This window comes from Rutilus rutilus, assembly GCF_951802725.1.
Source record: "Rutilus rutilus genome assembly, chromosome: 4".
In the NCBI taxonomy this organism is placed as follows: Eukaryota; Metazoa; Chordata; class Actinopteri; order Cypriniformes; family Leuciscidae; genus Rutilus; species Rutilus rutilus.
In genome coordinates, this window is record NC_140212.1 from 36671679 (window position 1) to 36692962 (window position 21284).

Sequence of the window (21284 nt, forward strand, 5' to 3'; positions counted from 1 at the left end):
GCAAATTGATTGCCATGCAGTTTTAATAAAGTTGAATTAACGTAACCTTCTGTCATTTTTACTCTTCTAAGTGTACACTTAGGTGTTTTGTTTCTAATTTATGGTTAGGCCCATTAAATAATAATAAGGATAAACAATATTTAAAAAGTATAGGCTATAATTATCGAACATCTGACTAATTAAAAATTAACCTCAAAACATAACATGCTAAATGGGGGATATCTAGCATAAAAAATGTATTGTCAGAATGTCGTCTCTCAGTTGTTGAATTTCGCGCAGACGTTGCCACAACGTAAATGTGTTTGCTCAGCCCGATGTCATGAAAGTGCGAATACCACGAATTGTATTTGTAGTTCTTATGAAAGGCAGTTTTCGCGTGCATATGATACGCACTTAAAGGGATAGTTCGCCCAAAAATGAAAATTCGGTCATCATTTACTCACCCTCAAGTTGTTTCAAACCTGTATGAATTTCTTTTTTCTGCTGAACACAAAAGAAAATATTTTGAAAAATGTCGGTAACCAAACAGTTGATTTTCTACTATGAGAGGCCATATCAACGTGTGCCGCCACTGAAATGCATCTTCACGCAATTGGCCAGTTGGTAAATTAAAACCAAACCCTGTTGAAAGTACGACAAACACATCCTTTTCAATTAAGGGCCTGAGAGCATTTTGTTCTGCTTTTAAAGAAAATTTCATCTACTTCATTCAATACATTCGCATTTCGCAATAGACGTTTCGAAATCATCATCTCATAGCCTGCCCCAAAACAAAATAAATAGCTGTGATTGGACCGGCAGGTATTTGTCAGCATAACATGTGTAGAAACCCAGACTGATCTGCAGAGAGAAACCCAGACTGATCTGCAGAGAGAAATTGAATGAGTTCGCGAGAGCAGGATGGTCTCACCAGGCTAGCCTCAGGTACCTCGTTTGTCAGCATTTTAGACCTCAAGACAATCATTGAGTTGGAAGCCTGTACTATAATGTGAATTACACGATTAAATGTGATCTTTATAAAATACCTTTGAATGAACTCCAGCGTCGACGATCCAGCGGCAGGATACTCAAGGTTGAAGACGTAATAGCTGCTGAAGAAAGCAGCTACTCCGTGTAAAAAGAAAGGGTGTGGGCCCATCACGACATGTCCCTCGATGGATATAAGCCATCCAGAGGGCTTCATCATGTCACCTGAAATGAACAGATACAACATTATGTGTTATGAGCACTTTGCGATCTGCTTAAGATACAGATGGTGGACAACCAGAATGCCTAATACCGCCGCGCCAGCCGCCGCGGTGATTTCGCCGCGAAAATAAACCAGCCGCATTTCAAAGTCGTTCCCGAAATGACCGCCAGGTGGCGCAAAGGGACATTGTGCAAAACAGCGGCAATTGCCGTATTTTAAAATGTAAGTGGGTTAAATATAAAACCCTAAGCCTAATAGGCATATTTTTCATATATATAAATAGGCCTATTAGGCTACAACAGAATAGAACCAAAGATAGAATCAATTTTAGAACTGAAAAAATAGAATCAAAAGTTAAAAATATAGATATTAGGAGCAATGACGCTGAATATTTTTACTATTCTATTGAGGAATTAGATAAATGAAGAGCTCTCGTGAGCGATACAATTGCATAGTAATTTATAGTGATTTCAAAAGCAGTCCTTAAAAAAAAAAAAAGACATGGAGTAGTGTGGCATAATTTTTGAGAGATTACTTGGAACGCGTTTTAGTTAAGATCCTGGTTTCAATGCCCTTAATGTAGCTATATAGGGTAGGCTACTGCTTTAAAAAAAATTCAAAACGCGTTTTGAGATTGTTTTGAATTAAACTTTGAAGTTTAAAATGTATTGTTTTGGCAGTGTAGTGTAGTGTTTTTTTAGATTTATTAGATTTAGATTTTAGATTTCGTTAAATTTATTTTTCTCATAACAGCTAAAATAACTTAATATATGCCTTGTCTTAATATGACCTACTTAATATAGGCAATAGGCATATAATAGCCTATATAATAAATTAGCAAAACTTGGCCACTAAATATTTAATTTTCAATTATTTTAATTATCACAATGAAAGTTTTAATTTTATTAAATTGAACAAGCGCAACAATCAGCATTTAATCAAATATTCTAAAAGATGTAGGCTATTATTAATAATAATGTTATTTCAACATAATATTTCGTTTTTTCGACATAATGTGTGCGTGCAACAAGCAAGATGTGTATTTGTAAATCCGGTGATGCGTGCATTGATTTTTATCAATAAACTAGTGTTTTCTGACAGTGTCGACTGCAAAGATGAAGTTGACGATCGCCATTTTTGTAGTGAACGCACCTAGAGAGAAATGCACATAAAGACATAATCAGAGAGTAGCCTTTTTCTTTTCGTTTTGAATTATTTCGTTTGAAGACATTTCAAGCTTTGTGTATTTGATGTATTTATCATGTCTGTGTGAGGCATACGCTGAGTTTCGTTAAGTTAGGAGGATGAGATGCGCTCCAGCTGACGTGCAATGCAAGTGACCGCGCGGGTGCCTCCATGATTAGTGTCTGTTATATTTGCTTCTCTTACTTATTTAAATCCAGGCAATTGGTTGATGAAAAATTGATTAAAATTAAGATACAATTTATAGAAAATGAAATTTACTTTAAAGAAAGGTTTTCTACTAAACAAAACTTAATGAAGTGGTCAAAATCATGTCTGACCCACTCCATATCCATCTCTCGATATAATGCATCCTATCTTACTCGTGCTGTTCACTTTTCATATTCAACATAGATGGAAAAAAATAACATTATAATATTTTAACAAATATGATACTAAATGAGATTATTTAATGGCTACAACAGTATAGTAGGCCTATAGACTTTTTTTTTTAGAATAGATTTTTGCTGTGCACTTGCATATTAGTGTCAGCTGGGAAGGAAATATAGAGACCAGACCTCTTGGAACTTTAATTGAATACATAGCGTTGGTAAAGCATACTGAAATTACATCCCTACAAATTTATTAGGCCCTAGGCCTACTGAAAATAAATGTATCGAATTTAAGCAAAGTAGCCTAAATGTTAAGACTGTAAGCCCTTTGCTTTTTTACGTAGCCTATAAAGGACTCTTATAGCCGACTTTGTGTTAATTTAATTTGTAGAGGATTTTTTAACTCAAACATTAACACTGAAATAAATGAAACTAAATTATTGTAAATTTTTTGGCACACCACGACGAGTGGCGCTATGCATTGTTCTAAAGCCAGGTTTTATTCTGGCATGTTGAATTAGTGTTCGACAAACGCGGCGGCGCGTTCATTTGAATGAAGAGCGTTTGAGCGAACACACACTGGAACGTTAGGCCATGTCACAACGAGTCAATCGTGGCCGAGTGGTTGAACTTACGTTACGATCATTTAGATGACACGGGTTCGAAACCCGAACTAACTTGGACTACTGATATTTTTATATTAGCATATTAATGCATTTTATAGTCTATTGTTGATGCAGAGAGATGTGTCTAGTTCTAAAACATAGTTTTTTGCTTATAGCCTATTTACAAAATAAAATCACCATGCATTTCCATTTTACACTAATGAGGAACAAATATTATACAATAACTTTACTTCTGTAGCCTATAATAATTCCAATCGTAATTTCAAAAGCAGTTCTGTTAAAAAAAAAAATATATATATATATATATATATATGACGTTTAAACGACAAACAATAAAATCAGAACCAGTATTCTGTTGCGTTCATGGTTTCAGTGGCAGTAATGCATCCACGGCTTTTCAAAATGTCACAAAGCGTTTTGAGATTGTTTTGAATGAAATATTGAAGTTTATAATTAAGTGTTTTGGCACACCACGACGAGTGGCAAACTCTTTGTTTTGTTTTGCAAACTCAGCTAGCCTGTGGGGGGTTTGGAGAAGGCAATAGTTGCTTTATCGTGGGGGTGCAGGACAGAGGTGTTAATGTTCCGTCTTTCATATGGAGAGTGTCGGAGCCAGCCTGATGAGCAGGCAAAGGCTAAATTCTTTTAAGGATTAATCTCAAAATCTCCAAAAGTCCATAGCCTATGTACAGTAGGCCCTATATCTTATTAAATTATATATTGTAGTTGATTGTATTTAAAGGTTTTCCACACACAATTTCAATTTAGCAGATACAGAGCTCTTTAATTCGCGACCCACCTCGTTTTATTGTAAGGTGAATTCAGCAAGGCATGTTGTATCTTTGAAGGAACAAAAGCTATTTGTTACAGTTTTTTCTTTCGTGATTTGTGTGGATGACACACAGCGACATATACAGTATTATCAGCTGTATGGTGTTTTTTACGCTGAAATGCTTAATTTCGAGAAAGACCCGCCGCGCGCAGTGAGGGAGACCAAACATACTAAAAAAATATCCAGCGCGAGAGAGGCAAAGAAAAACGCCTGTTCTTAATTTATGTTGCTTTGAACTTTTTTCGTTTTGTACCGTTTTAATTTTTTAATTTAGCTGCAATTTCTTTGACAATAGAAATTTAAAATGTTGCAAATGTTCTGTGTTTCTTATTTTGCATCACAAAGGGAATAAACTCTATCGATGCAACCCTGTTTAAATAAATAAACTGTCCCGACACTTTATTCATACCTTGAAATGTGCGATGGGTTTTCAAACTTAATTAATTTTTTTTTTCTTTAACATTTTCATTGTTTATTTTTTAATTGAAAGTAATACTGTATTGAAAGTATTTTTATGATTTGTTCGATCTGTTTTGAAAAATGTCTTCCGTTGCTATGGCCGGGTATCACTGTCAGTCATCTCAATCTCGTGAATGATTCACACACACACAAAAAATAATTTAGCAGATTAAAGACGAGCTTCATCATCTTCATTTTCTGGTGCAATCGGCTTACAGTCTTCCTTCATCAGATGTGTCGTCTTTGCAGCGGCACAACATGTTGCAAATTTTGTAATGTACAATTGATAATTAAACAAGACGATTGAACAGATGCATATTTAAGCATCAAGAACGGAAAAACATAAACACTGTCGGCTACACTGAGATTCGATCTCAGATCGTTAGAAGCTCCGAGAGGCTATTGTTAATGCATTGACCACAGAGCTATCGTCTGAATAGCCCATGTCTACTACTGTTTGTTCGGGATTTGAACCGATTTGAATTCGGCCACGAATTTGTTTTGTTTTATTTTGTTTTAAATGTATTTTTACATATTTTGCTTTCGTTAATGTTAACCAATTCTGTTGTAGCATAATAGGCCTATATTTTTTCCCTAAAAGTTTGTTTTATTCTCTGCTTTGTTTGTTTATATTTTTAAATATTCAATCAGTCTCATTTTTGTTCAAATTTTTTTTTTTTTTTTTTTTTTTTTTTTACAAGATCTTGCGCCATGTTTCTTTTTTATCAAATTTTTTTTTTTTAAATAAACAGATGTAAAATGTAATCACTCATTTTGCATTTTAAATATTTGAATAAAAAATCTTACATCAACTTCAAGCATCAAACTGATCATGTGTGTGAACCAAGGGGCAACATTCTGATCTGAAAAATGAAGCCTACCCGGAAGTGCGAAAAACTGCAATACATCGAAAATCCGCTAGGGGAAGGTCCCAAAAGGGAGCAAATGTCCATAGCCCCCATGTTAAAATGTCCGTTTTCACAGCATAAATTCATGTTTTTACAGGTTGGTCCCATGGACTTTTATTGGATTTTTCGATAGGTTCCGAGTGCCTGACAACGGCGAGGGTAGTGAATTTTTTTCTTACTCGTTAGTTTAGATAGTATTTAGATATAAAATGTATGACAATAAGGGCGTGGTTAACTTTGATTGACAGCTTGATTGACAGCTGAAAGGCAGCGCCACGGAGAATGACAACATAAGAAGCGCCATTTTTTAATACAGTTGACATATAATACTACTGTTTCTGTATCATGAAATGTAGTTTTAAGAGTTTTTCAGGCGAGAATGTAGTTGTTTAAAGCTCAAATCTGTGGTTTATTTATAAAGATTTATGAAAATTGTATCCAGTTGTGAGATCCAGCGATGATCGGGCGCTCGGCGCTAATGTACCCCGCCTGGAACAGCTTTTCATCGGCTAGACGTTCTGAGGTTTGGCGCGGACTCTGGCGTCTCTGTAGTGGTTAAACATGAGATATAATTCGTCTTGTCTATATCTAACGGGCGATTTTTGGTCTCGTGAATCTATAATTTGTTCCCTGGGCAATCGTTTTGGCTGAGGGGAAGTTTCATAACTTTATAAGCTATATTTAACTTGTACCGTTGTATGGTTAGACTAGATCGCGCGCATGACTTTTTATGTTTGACTGAATTGTTTGCTTTATTTGTATAGCTTCTTGTAACTTTACCTTTTACTTATACTTTTATAATAGCTAATATTGATAAAACTGAAATTTAACAAAAAGAGACTGGGTTGAGTTTTGTCATTTAAAATTTTAATACAACGAATATGATCTGTAATGTTGTTTACTGCAACATCTGTTGTTTAGTACAAATGCACATATTGCCTGGACCATATTAAAATGTTTAATATTTTTATATTATATTTTAAACGAAAAGAGGCAGGTTTGTGTTTTATATTTCGTTTTGTTATAAATAGGCAAACGTTATGTGCAGTTGAATATAATCAATACGCGTTGCCTGAACCACATTTGTGTGGCTATAATGTTTAAGATTTCTTTAAATGAAAACGAAAAGAGTTAGTATGGTGTTTTATAACATATTTCGTTGCTTAAAATATACACAGAGATAACCGGAGTAGCAGAGTGACGCGCGCTGCGTCAGAAGGTGGGCGGGGTTAGGGTTTCCCAAGATTTTCCAAGATGGCGCCGCCCATACCCCCCATAAACGGCTTCAAACCCGTTCTTCAGAAAGTCTATGGGTGACGTCACAGACGCTTTGTCCATATTTTTTACAGTCTATGGTGTGAACGTGCAATCACAACCTCTAAATGGACATCTAGTGAGACAGGGGTTGCAGCAGCTTGGAGTAATGGGCGTGTCAAGAGGTAGGGGCGTGGCAGGACGTAGGGGCGTGGCAAGATGTTTCTCATTGGTCAAAGGAGTTTCCTCCTGGCAACTGCCTTGGCCAATCAGCAGTAACCATAGTTATACGTCATTTCCTTTAGCAAAAAAAAATCGTCATTTCCTTTAGACGGAAAGAAGATGGCGGAGGTAATACATGTGCGATATAATTTGTGGTTCTCTTTGCTTTACATCTTTCAGCTTGGGTAATTATTTAATTGTTGTTGACAGACACATGTTACAGTGAGAAGAATTAATGAGTCCATTTGCATCGAAGACATCAGAGTCAGCGATTTATATCGATGTCCGTTCTGTGCTCTCAGTGTTTTTAGACCATGTGAATATCACAACATACACAGTCATTTGCAAAGCCACAGACTTCGCGCGGTTCGCCATGAACGTAAGTATAGTTCAGTTGTGATATGCATGCCTGTTATAACTTGTTAAGGTTATAGATAATAACGTGAACGGTGATGTTACGTATCATAATTGGTAACTTATGACAAACATGTTTTGCTTTATATATGAATTTTCCTATTTTAAATTGTGTTTGATGTTTATGATTCTTTTAGATTTGATCATCTTTGACTGCCACTTGGAATGCAGACAAACCAAGCACTTTCACTGCTTCCACTGCTCAAAAACCCTAATTAAAAAGTCTGATTTTATAAAGCACATAAATATGTGCAAAGTAGTCAAACAGATGGTGCCTTTGTCTCATCAGAGTAGTGACACATCTCCAAAACCGGTCCAGTGTGCGTCTTTGTCTCCTCCCAGTAGTGACACAGCTCCAAAGATGGTCCAGTGTGCTTTTTTGTCTCCTCAGAGTAGTGACACAGCTCCAAAGATGGTCCAGTGTGCGTCTTTGTCTCCTCCCAGGAGTGACACAGCTTCAAAGATGGTCCAGTGTGCGTCTTTGTCTCCTCAGAGTAGTGACACAGCTCCAAAGATGGTCCAGTGTGCGTCTTTGTCTCCTCCCAGGAGTGACACAGCTTCAAAGATGGTCCAGTGTGCGTCTTTGTCTCCTCAGAGTAGTGACACAGCTCCAAAGATGGTCCAGTGTGCGTCTTTGTCTCCTCAGAGTAGTGACACAGCTCCAAAGATGGTCCAGTGTGCTTTTTTGTCTCCTCAGAGTAGTGACACAGCTCCAAAGATGGTCCAGTGTGCGTCTTTGTCTCCTCAGGGTCCCTAATGAATGAACTGGGCTAAGTTAAGTGCTTTCAAAGTGTCGCCGCGCGCCTGAGCGATTGAGTGCACGCACTGAGATGAGAGAGGTATGCATCAACTCGTCTTAGTTAAGGGAATAAGATAGTTTAATATGAAAAAACGGTGAAGTATCTCTTTAAGCTGATGAAGCCTCAAGTAGGCTCAAGTAGCCTCAAACATTTTGTAATGTATGTTGATAATGTATGTTGATAATGCTTTTTGATTTTGAATTTCAACATAATTTCTCAATTTCTAAAAATCACTTAATAGGAGGGTTGCTCAGACTGTCATTCCTGGCCATTGGACTGAGATCTCCTGTAAGGATCTTCCAGTAAGTTTTTGAATCATCACTTATTCTTCTAGCACAATTAAATTAATTGCTTTCTTGCTTACTTGCTTTTTTCCATTTCTTGATTTGCTTGCAAACCTTATCCAGGAGATTCCAATGCAGCATTTCTCCAATAATTGTGGAGTCTTTGTGCTCATGGTGAGTTTTTATATGACAGTAACATCAGTTTAATTTAGAAACCAAATAAAAAAAGGTCTAAACAAGTAGCCTTTGAATTTCAGTATGGCCTGTACATTTCTCTGGGGGTGGCTTTTGACTTTTCTGAGGTGAGTCTTCAGATCTTTGTTCTACACATTTTTTTTGCAAGCCATTATAAAAACAGAATTTTAAACATTGTATTAAATTTTTTTTTTTTAAGGCTAATATGTCAAGAATAAGGAAATGGTGGTGTGTACTGCTACTTGAAGACTCGGGGTAAATTCTAATTCTAATAAATTTAAAGTAATGACATTTTAGCATTTTGTAATATCTCTCTCTCTCTCTCTCTCTCTCTAAGTCTCCTACAGATCGAAAAAGGCACAGAAAAGATGCTGAGGTTGAAGGCTCATGTGAAGTCAAAACTGGTATGGTAAACAGTTTGAAATATAACACATGTAAAAAAAAAAAAGGCCAGTGAAAATTCTTTTTTTTTTTTTTTTTTTTTTTTTCAGCCATGGACCCAACAGGAGGCCTTGCTGATGTACTGTTGAATATTATTTCTTAAAAAAAAAAAAAAAATTGGAGTCAAGTAATATTTTAAAATAGTTTTTCCATATTTTTATTTCCAGCTACCACCAGAGGTGCTCAGTCACATTCTTCTTGATGTTGTTTATGAAGAAGGAGACAAAGCCTTTCACACTCTGTCACTAGTGTGCAAAAAGTTTAATGAAACTGTCCACCATCCAGGTTTTCTTAAAAAAGCTCACTTTGCCTGGCTGGACAGTATGTATAAGTATTACTTTATGCTTATAACTGGTGCTACCAGTTTACACTCTACAGGAGGGTAATGTGGCCCCTGAAAATGAGTGAGATTCCCTCATCAACCGTAAGTAAGATGGATGGAAAAGCCAACTCATTCATCCGAAAGTGGTTGGGGCTGCCACGGTGCCTATCTGAAACCGGTCTCTTTGGAAAAAACATGCTGCAGCTGCCACTGCAGTCTATACAGCTGGGCTACATGCAAGAAAAGACCAGGTTGGTTCTCGAGCTGAGGGAGTCCACAGACGAGTCAGTAAGGAACGCAAATGTCAAGGTTCATACTGGCCGCAAGTGGAATGCCCAAACTGAGGTCGATCAAGCTGTCGGTCGGCTACAACACCGGGAGATCATGGGCAGAGTTCAGGCAGGAAGAACAGGGCTAGGATGGGGAGAGACGCCACGCTTTTGGTCCAAGGCCAATCGCAAGCAAAGGAAGGAGATGGTGGTAGCAGAGGTGACGAGGATGGAGGAAGACCGCTACAAAATCAAGGCCGTGTCGCAGGGTCGACAAGGAAGCTGGACAACCTGGGAGGGAATCATGAACCGGAACATCAGTTGGTCAGACGTGTGGAAGATCCCACAGGCAAGACTTAGCTTCCTCATTCGTTCAACCTACGACACGCTTCCCTGCCCTCGGAACCTCCACCAGTGGTTTGGGAATGAAGAATCCTGTGCACTCTGCAGTGCCCCCAACGCAAGTCTCCAGCACATCTTGTCAGGCTGCAAGATCGCTCTCTCACAGGGACGCTACAGATGGCGCCACGATCAGGTCCTGAGAAAGCTAGCCGAAGTACTGGAGGAGTGTCGACAGGGTAGCAAACAACCACCATCAGCAGAGGACCCCACCATCTTTGTGTCGGAAGGAGGGGTAAGGAGAAGCACTAGATCAAGAGAAACAGCAAGGCCATTCTCCCCCAACCAGGAGTGGAGCATGAGGGTTGACCTGGACAGGCAGCTCCGGTTCCCCACGGAGATAACCACCACATCTCTCCGGCCAGACATAGTGGTGTGGTCAACCAAGGCAAGATCGATGCACCTCATTGAGCTCACTGTACCACTGGAGGAGGGGATTGAGGCCGCCTTTGAACGGAAGAAGGCGAAGTACTCAGAGCTCGCTGCTGAGTGCCGGGAGGCTGGCTGGAAGACTACCATCTACCCAGTGGAGGTCGGATGCCGAGGTTTCCTCGGGTTGTCAACCATACGCCTCTTGAGGGAAGCAGGAGTGACCGGAGGGAGGCTAAGGAGGGCAACAAAGGATCTGGCAGAGGAGGCAGAGAAAGGTAGCTTTTGGCTCTGGCTGAGGAGGAAAGATAGGTGTTGGGGGAAGAACATCTAACCCCAGACAACAGCTGCAGGGAGAACAGCTATCAGCTGCAGGGGGTGACAGGGAGACGTCCTTGTCACTGCTCCGCCACCAGGAGACGTTCCAGAATTAAAGGAGCGAAACGTTGGTGAATGGTGGTTTCTGGCTGATGACCCTGCAGCTGACCCATGGGCACTGGAGGAAGTGCGACAGGCAGCAATGCCCAGCAGGTGGTAACATCTTCCTGTGCAATTACTATGAAATGAACAAGTTAAGCTAATATGTGACCCTGCCTGTGATAACCCAGCTAAAGTCATTTTTTTATGTTATGTATTTTTTTACATCAGGTCATTCTACCCAGTATAAGGAATAGGCTGTGAAAGTTTCTCATTGATATACCTAATATTGACTGAGTTAGGCCATTTCAAAGATTTGGAGAATTCCGAGCTCGGAATTTTAGGTTTTTGAGAAATTCCAATTTGAAAATAAGTAAACTTTTAAAATGGCAATACCTCTGATCCATAATTTTCCTGACTATATGTCATATACCAAATTAAAGCTTACATCCTCCCCTTTTCAGTGATGTATGATACTTTTAGGGGGAAATTCTATTATTTTGGTAAATATGAGTCTTTTTACATGATATGCATGACCAAAATGCATACAAATAACATTGAAACGCATGGGGAGGAAAGAGATACCACAATACTGTGTTCAGAGTTACTGTACACAGTACAGACTGTACTGTACAGGCCTACCATTACCAGCACTCTAATAATAGGATATGCATAATCAAGAAATAACCTGCCAATACAACTCGAGTATAATTCATAATAATTTATTTAATAATAATAAAAGAGAGAGAGATCCACTTACAAGAGAGTCAGTAGGTAAATAAACAACGCATATCAGAAAGACACAAGTGAAAACAACATTCACTCAACCTAGAACAGTCTCACCCTGAGGTGATTAACAAAAAGGAATAAATAACACTGTACAAAGACGTGGTCAGTCAAGTCAACATTTCGGCAGCAGGGCCCAGCACCGGAGAATGGAAAACGTACTCTGCCTAGGGCGGCAGTCCGCCAGACGATGATGTGGTCAGTCATGTGATCGTGGTCAGTCAATATCACAATAACAAAATCAATAACAATAATAACCAATATAATCACAAAGGTATTTTTTTTTTTAATTATTCGAAATCTAACTCTAAAGGGAGTGCATATGCATGTTCTATGCCAGTTTTATTCTTTTGGCAAGCGCTCGTGGGGTCTTTTTTGGTCTTCCCACACCATGAGTTGGGGGTGGAGCAGGTGTCACAACCTCTGCATGGACAACATTTTCCACCTGCATGTTTGGGTCAGGGCAAACCAGATCCCTGTAATTTTCTGCTACAAATTCCCTGATATCATGGAAAAGGTACTTTTTCCTTTCTTCACTCAGACCCTCTGATTTTAAAGTGGCAGGTTTTTCACACGGTACATCTGCTAGGTTACACTTTAGCAACTTGTGTGTGACTGGCTCAGATTCTGACAGGGTCTTGCACATTACAGTCCCATCTGCTCTGAAATCAATGTGATGGAGTGGCTTGATAGAGGGGAGCTTCCTGAAAAACTGTAACAGATAAGTGTCCCAGCCAAACATAGGAACAATGACATTGCCCGCCTCATCACCACACAGCTGAGGGATCAGCACACCACTTGGAGAAGCCAGGCGCACAACATTCTCAATGTCAGCCAAGCAGTCAACTTTTGAATTCCTGTACTTGCGCTTGAACAGGCCAAACATAGCGTCAGGAGCAAACTTGGTGTGTCCGGCTAACATGAATGAAAGGGTGATACTCTGATGCTTCCCTGTTACAACGCGCCAAAGAAGATATTGAATGACTGCATTGTTTTTATTTTGGCCTGAGCAATTGTCTGCATGTAAGTGCAAGTGGGTCTCCTTCAAACCATAATTGTCGAAAAAGTAGTCCAGAAGACTGATGACACAGTTGGCCCCTTTGCCTACCACAGTTGCCTCATCTAGAAGGAAGACCACCATCTGTGGAAGCCCTTCCGTCACGACGCCGAACACAGCACACTTGCGTGGTGTCTTGAAGAAGATGGGTCCTGGTTGCATGGGATTGTGAGGGTAATGGAGCTGTTGCGCAAAGTCAAAGCTGTAATGAACCTTAAAGAGATAGAGAGAAGACAGAGAATAAATATTAGTAAATACTGAATTTGTCAATGCATCATCAAAAATTAAGATCTATTCAGACACAAATGGTGCCATGTTGTCAATTACATCATTTTAACTAAATACATGAAATTGTAACAATTATAAAACAATTACATTAAGCTAGAGCTTAATGACAGACATCACAAGATAGCTTAGTCAGTGATGGATTTTGTCTTTGTAACAGCATGTTCTCCACATGTTCTGTACAGTATAACAACATAGCAATAACAGTGAGTGTACCCTGCATAGGGCAGTAAATTACCTCAAAAGCAGACGAAGAATTGGGCGCACTGTTCCCAGGATCCAGCAGCTTGGTTACACCATTCTCGGCTACAACTCTGCGGCACTGCTGCACCTTGGTGTTGTAAAATGACCGCTCTGTTGTGGCCTGCAACAGATGTTCCTCAGCTTTCCGAAATGCTTCAGTTTTCTCATCCAGGTCTTTCTTTGAGGCCTTTAGCAGTAAAGTGCTGTTCTTTTGGCAGGTCCAGCATAGATCGGACATCGGCTTCATCGGCAACACGTTAGGCACATACTGCCGCCAGATACTATAAAACGTTCGCTCACTCAGAGCTCGATGGCCACTGGTCTCACAGGAATCATTAAACAGCTTGTGAATTGCAACTTTGCTGATGGAGGAGGGCAGCAACTTGAGGTCATCTCTCTTGTACCCAGGTATTCTCCCTGGAAGAAGCACGGCATTTTCCTCAGCGTAGTTGTCGATGAATGTAACCACTCTTTTGATGTCATCAACTTCTAACGCATGCTTAGGCAACCTTCCCTTGTTCCCATGGATCCTAGGAGTCACACCATTCTGCAGGTAATGCTTGATTAATGCAGCCAAGCGATCTTTAAACACGGCATGCATATACATGAAAGTATCCCGACATATTTTCAGCCCTTCATAAAAATAATCTAGGCGATAACGTTTCCGTGCAGTCTGTGATGCTTTTTTAGTGCGGACTGTCTCTTCCCCACAGTGCAGGTGACTTTGGATTTGAGCTAACAGGACCAGATCGAGGGCCACACTATCCATCTCCAAATAACTCATCCTGAGCGACAGCAACTCTTGATCCTTGAATGAAGATGAACACTTTCCTCCATTGTAAAACTTGCAGTTGCAAGAAAAAACAACATTCAATTTAGCATCTGAAAGTCCAGAATTGGAGGCAAATTGAGATTCTGGATGCTTTTCCACTTGAATATTTCCTAGACTTACAGCTTGGGGTTCAACCACTAAAACCGGCTCGTCCTCCTCATCAGTATGGTCTTGGTCTGAAAAAGCACATTACATTTTTATTCATAAAATACATTTAAATGTAATGATATTCAGAATAGAACAAGAATGAAAAAAAAAAAAACTATAAACAAGCCAAAATGAAATACTTTATAAGCGAAAGTGAAAGTAAGCAGTGTTGGGCTCACGTAACTCTCTAATTAGAATCAAAATGTTTCAACATTCGCGATGTATTTGGATGGTAAACTATTCTTTATTATATGCTTTGTACTTCACTCACTTTCCAATATCGACGGAAAAAATCATCCTCTTCACATGCGCAAAATGGTACGAATTGTACTAGGCTACTGACAAACAGAGCAGTGTAATTTTTATATGTTAGGCTGACTATTTTATTATTATATTTTATTATGGCTATAATGAACAGGCTGCAATGTCAAGATTGCAATGCTGGAATATGGTGTGTGTGTGTGTCTCGGCGGGCGCGGGCGCGATCGAACAGAAACATGAAAACATAGGCTACTCTGTCAATTTGTTCAGGACATCTACGGATATTATTATATATAGCAGCTAGGCAAACAGGGGACAGACTAAAAGCTAGGTGATGAGCAAGGCATTCAGAGTCTAATCAATAAACATCATGAGGGGCATAATAACTCATTGAAACAAGACATAATCAACAGCATTAGCACTAAATCCAATTGTCTGCATTTTCACGGAATAAACCTGTGTTGGCTGTTACTGACAATGAGTTATCTAAGCAGAACATAATGCTAGGTAACCTAGAGTTTATACGCTAGGCATTCAGACAGAGCATAGCCTACCTTCATCAAATTCCTCTTCAGAGTCGTCGAAGAAAGAGTCCCCATCATCATTGATTTCATGTCCGACAAAATAATCTTCAATACAATTTCTAAGATCTTGGTTTGAGGCTATCCCTCCTAAATTACTTGACAACAACTTATTGAGACAGGATGCAATCTTCAGTTCTTCTCGCGCCGCCATTTCGGATAACATCACACTTCATCGTCGCTGGTTCGAGATTCCAGAAAGTTCCTCAGCAGTGGTGCTGCATACGGTCAGTCAGTGTCCAAACACCGAATTGTTTCAAGAGGTAGCATGCATGACATGTCCTTAAAATATGTTGGTTAGATTCACAACAAGTTAATCTTCAATAAAAAAATCAGTCCTCCTGAAATGTGCGTTGTGATACGAAGCAATCCATTGCGAAATCCATACCCGGCTTAAGTCGCAACCTTCCTGCCATACCGAAAACAGAGCTAGGTGACGGTGATGCGCATTGATATTATGATCTGTATTAACTTTCTAATGGGAGGAAAGAAGTTCCTGAACCGAATGACACCCAAAATACCGGGTGTTTATCCGCCAACATTAAACTCACAGCCGATTGAAAATGTGACATTGTGGAACTGCCTTCCGGTATTTCTCGGGGGAAAATGTAATCGTAACGTCAATAAAAGTGTTAATTTTAATATTTATCATGTCAGAGAAGAGAATTTAAACACTACATTTCGAAACATTAGTATCTAAGCTATCATTTACAAGTATAAAAAAATATTCCATAGTTTTGTCATTTTTCATGACTAGGACTACTTTACGCTCTTTATCTCAAAATTAGATCTTGCGACTTTAGCCGGGTTCTCATGGGCGGGGTCACATATATTAAATTCATTTTTTTGCATTACAAATTCATTTTTTCTTTTGTCTTGTAGGTATCGTTGACTGGAAGTCAGTCAATCCAGATGTGAGGAAAGAATACAGGGTGGAGTTTAAGCTCACCAGATGTGATGCCTGTGGATTCCTCTACAAAAACACCACTGGATATTGCGGCAGTGGAAAGAAGGGGGTCTTCACTGCGTTCTATTCAGACAAAGAGTTTGATGGCTTCTGTTCTATGGACTGCTACTACAGTATGAGTCAGTAAAGGAATGAGTTTTTCAGTTCTATAGACTGCTACTACAGTATGAATCAGTAAAGGAATGAGTTTTTCAGTTCTATAGACTGCTACTACAGTATGAGTCAGTAAAGGAATGAGTTTTTCAGTTCTATAGACTGCTACTACAGTATGAGTCAGTAAAGGAATGAGTTTTGACTTAGAACACAAGCCTTTGGTGACATTCTATTGACGTTTCAAAAAATGAATTGTAAAAATGACAATTGAATAAATGTATTTAGTATAAAATGGTGTTTGTTTTGCTTAATTGATTAATGTCACTTACAAGTTTATTAAACTGTTTTTACTTAATTTTATAATTATATGGTGAGTGTTTGATCAAACATGTATATATGCCTTTATACAGCAAAAACACTTGCTGTACCATTATTATAAAAATAACATTACTTTTAGTTTGTATGTACTTTAAATGAAAGTTCAAACTAGTATGACTTTAATAGTGTCAGGAGACATTTTATCTTTAAAATAATCATTTAATTTGTTTTTTAATGATATTTTTATTTTATTAGTTCAAGTACAGACATTTCAAGTATAATGCAATAATAATAAAAAAGATTAACACAAGGCATTGTAAATACAGCTCAAAATGTGTAAACCAGAGAATAACAGTAAGTATAAAATGCACATAATACAAATAAATGCAAAAATCAAAGTTTATAATATCAAGGTAGTTATAGATATTTTCAAAAACTTTGTTTTGTGATCTCATGTTAGAAAGGCTTTCAAAGTATACTGTGAGATCAGTGTTATAAAAGGTAATATATTAGGGTTTCTTTTATTTTTGTCTTATGAATATAAAACTTCGCCAAAATAATTGAATTATATAATTTTGTTTTCAGAAAAATATGGGTTTTGGAAACAAAGTAAAATGTCATGAGGTTCTAAATTAAGACAAATGTTCCTCATATCTATTTTAAAGTCAGTCCAAAAAGAAATAGAAAAAGGGCAATACAAAAATAAATGTTCAATATCTTCAAGTGATGTGTTACAAAAAGTGCATTTATCACAAACAATGTTTTTTAATGATTGATCCTATAAAAAGTCGCGGTGGTGATGACGTCATGTAACCCGCGCCATACAGAAGCAAGGTAACGTACTTTTGAATTTATTCTTAATATCATCATTGCTATTTTTACAGTGAAAGAAATGTATTTGGTCTTGTATAATTATTTGTGTAATTATAGTGATTAAGGTTATGGCTCGCTTTCATAGACCGTAAGCACGCTTTTATGCGGATCAGGAAGCTTTTCGCGTCCAATAGAAAATACCTCACGGCACGCCCCATACCTCACGGCACTAGTGATGTGCGATACCACTGGTTTCCTATCCGATCCGATACCAAGTAAAATGAAGGTGAGTATCGGCGATACCGATCCGATACCGATACTTTGCCCAAAAATGACTGTTTGGGAAATTAAAGTAACAAGTAGTGTACTCAAAAGTGCCACTTCATATTGAATACGAGACATATTATGGGTTCTTCTTGTTTATTGATGAAGAATTATCATACAAAAAAAGAGCCAACTTACATATTTATTGACAGCATCTGAGCATGTATATCTTAAAACGCCTGCTTGAACATCTTAAAGGTCCCGTTCTATGCGATTCCATGTTTCAAAGTTTAGTTAGTGTGTAATGTTGTTGTTAGAGTATAAATAATATCTGTAAAATTATAACGCTCAAAGTTCAATGCCAAGCGAGATATTTTATTTAACAGAAGTTGCCTTTCAAAGCCTACAACGAACGACTCGTTTGGACTACACCCCTCTACTTCCTGCATTCATGATGTCACCAGAACCGTTTTTGGACTAATCTCCGCCCACAGGAATGCTCCCTCAACTCTACTGGCTACTTGCGCACTTCTTATAACTTAGGCTACTGTGTTTACTCAGCTCTTACGGTGATTTTCTGAAGTAAAACTGACGCTTCATCTTTTGTGTGATGTACAATAAACTTTATTAAACTCATCAGTACATGTTTGATCATCATTCGGACCTGGTCCGAAACAGCAGACTTGTAGGCTGTTAATAAATAATGGATACATACAAGCAGATGACAAATACGTTATAATAACCGTAATTAAACTACTAAACCATACCTGTTTCATCTCTATACAGCACTCTGACTCTGTAGGCATTATTGTCCGACTCGAAATGAACGCCATTACTGAGAGTTTCTGATATTATCATATTTCCGTGAGATGAATTTGTCCTGACAGACTGAGCGCGAGCTCATGAAGCTCCGCCCCCTGGGCCGTCCAGCAGCAGCTCATTTGCATTTAAAGGGCACACACTGAAACAGCTAGTTTTTCTGAGCCCCAAAAAAATGTCAATTTAAACATGCTGTAAAAAATGATCTGTTGGGTATTTTGAGCTCAAACTTCACATACACACTCTGGGGACATCAGAGACTTATTTTACATCTTGTGAAAAGGGGCATAGAACGGGACCTTTAACATAAAACAATAAACATTCACACTTTTTGGTTTAGTGACATGTTAATCCGGTCCCCTTGAAGATTTTTAACCTTCCCTCAAAATTTCTCTCATTCACAGGTTTTTGTTTAGGAACAACAACATATTAACAGTTTTTCCTTTGAGTCTGCTCCTTTTTTTGCTCACAACCTCGCCTGCCTTTGAAAAGATTCTCTCTGCAGGTACAGAAGAAGCAATGATTCCCAGGTATCTGACTGCAAGTTTGCTCAGGGCTGGGAAGGTTTGTTCATGCTCTTGCCACCAAAGTAGTGGATCCTTATCTCGGGGGATCAGTTTTTCCTCTGAGTACCGACGTACTTCAAATGAGTACATCAGTGGAAGCTGACCGATGATGTTGGCTTGACAAAACCTGTTTGTCAAAATCGGTCCATATCCCTCCTTTGGTCGCAGCTGGACCAGATGGTGCAGGACCCTAATTAGACCCTGAGGTAGAAGGCACTGAGGTAGAGCTAGCAGTAGGCATTGAGCTTGGAGTTAAAGTGAAAGCTGACTCTCCTGTCTGACAAACTTCCTGCATTTCAGCGCAGAGGCGTTTTTTCATTACCTCAACATTGTCTTTGTCTCGAAATCCAAGATGTTTAAACCTAACATCTAGAAAGGTACTGGCAGCTAGACAGTGAATGCTCTCAATACCCCTAAATCTGCGCTGACACTGCTGTGCCAGCTGTGTGGCAAGTGGACTGCCCTGACGTTCACAAGCTGCCACTGACCTGTAAATGAGTGACACGAGTGGAATCACTTTGGACACTGAAACATGTTTTGCAGCTGAAATGTCCCGGGTTACTTCTTCAAATGGTTGGAGTGTGTCAACTGTTTGCTTTATGAAGGATAATTCTCCCACGTTTAAACACAGTGCATTTTTTCCTAAAAGGCAGAGGGCTGTGGTTACAGCTTCATTTTGCTCATAGAGCCTCTCTAGCATGTAAAAGACAGAGTCCCAGGGGGTCTCTACTGACTGAATTAGCTTGTGTTCTGCTATTTCCAGCTGTTTCTGAATATCCCTGAGCTTCTCTGTGGCCTTACTGCTGTGGTGAAAAAAGGAGACAATCGCACTGCATTTTTCCAGGACCTTCACCATTTCTGGGACATTTTTGAGACTGTCCTTTACAACTAGATTTAGTGTATGTGCAAAACAAGGATGATGCCTCCATCCTGCCTTGTGTACTGCTGCAACCATATTTGCAGCATTATCTGTCACAACTGCAACCACTTTCTCAGTTATGCCCCATTCTTCTGTGATCTGCCTAAGCTCTAAGCTGATATTATCAGCTGTATGCTGCCCATGGAACACATGGGTTTCCAATACAAATTCCCTCATTTGCCAGTTTTCAATGACATGACATGTTACAGTCAAATATGCCTCTGTGGACACTGAAGTCCACATATCTGTGGTAAGTACGACACTATTAACATCTTGCAAAGATGACTTTACTTTGCCTTTACACTCATCATACATGTTTACAAGATGAGTCTCTGTGAGCTTTTTTTCTTCCTGGGAGTTTGTACTTTGGATCAAGAGCTCTCACAAATCCCTGGAACCCTTGGTCCTCCACTATAGACAGGGGCTGGAGGTCTTTTACTATCATCTCTCCCAGGCATCTTGTGAGTTCTGCTGCTCTTGGGGAATTATCTACAAATAATATAGAATACAAAGGGCAAATTAAATGATAAACTGCATTGAATGCTTGATCTTACTTGATCTATGAAACCAAACTTTTAAAATAGCTTCCACAAAGTAGAAAGGAAATGGTACTTTACGTACAGTTTCTATTTTATAAAAAAAATGCTGTGACTCAAATTGAAATGGCTAGTACAATACATAATTAGAGAAGTACCATAATAACTTCATAATTGTCAGAACCCACATTTTGACATTTCTATGTTAAATCATCAGTCAAAACAAATGAGACGGAGAATAATACAACTGAGAATTATTCTACTGATACAATATTATCTGTCTTCTTACCTATCAAATACTTTTCCTGGCAAACGTACTGTAAAGTCCAATGCAGCCTTGTCAATGTAATTTAAATGATCTACTCTGCAGATAACCTTACCTAACTAAATCTGGGCCGGCTGAATTGATGTGCGATTATCTCAGGGACACATTTTACTCCAAGCTGAACTATTGCAGACATTTTGGTCATTTAATTATTTCATTACTTATTTATTTACTTTATTTTAGTAAAATGTGTCCCTGAGATAATCGCACATGTGCCAGCGGACTGAGTGGCTAGCGTGCTCTGCAGTTGTACAGTGCCATATTACGCTCATGACTTGGCAGGCGGAAGAACAAGTAGTTCCGACTAAGTTGGCATTATTCAGATAAACGAGGGTAATTGTGGTTACTTTCCGCTGTATTTCTATTTCCAATAAACTACATATTAGCTCCAAATTACTGAAATATCGATATTTTGATAAGATAATCGATTCTAGAACATACAAAGCTGGTATCGGAGATATCGATATTTTAGTATCGATCCGCACATCACTACACGGC

At 38.7% G+C, this 21284-nt stretch overlaps 1 protein-coding gene and 2 long non-coding RNA genes across 3 annotated transcripts; 2 read left to right on the forward strand and 1 right to left on the reverse strand.

Annotated features, from left to right (window-relative positions):
• The first annotated feature begins 8465 nt into the window (after positions 1–8465).
• LOC311290004 lies at positions 8466–9070 on the forward strand. The gene is made up of 4 exons (XR_014627277.1): positions 8466–8580; positions 8686–8736; positions 8820–8864; positions 8957–9070. It is a non-coding gene; the product is annotated as an uncharacterized lncRNA (long non-coding RNA).
• A 177-nt stretch (positions 9071–9247) lies between these two features.
• Positions 9248–16286, forward strand: LOC311289638. The gene is made up of 3 exons (XR_014627186.1): positions 9248–9277; positions 9366–9519; positions 16049–16286. It is a non-coding gene; the product is annotated as an uncharacterized lncRNA (long non-coding RNA).
• On the reverse strand, positions 12056–15320 carry LOC311289068 (uncharacterized protein; the record flags this gene model as incomplete). The annotated part of the gene is made up of 3 exons (XM_084406827.1): positions 12056–13030; positions 13341–14353; positions 15140–15320. 3 exons carry the CDS (start codon positions 15318–15320, stop codon positions 12092–12094), a joined length of 2133 nt encoding a protein of 710 aa, XP_084262953.1. The 3' UTR covers positions 12056–12091.
• Positions 16287–21284: the final 4998 nt, after the last annotated feature.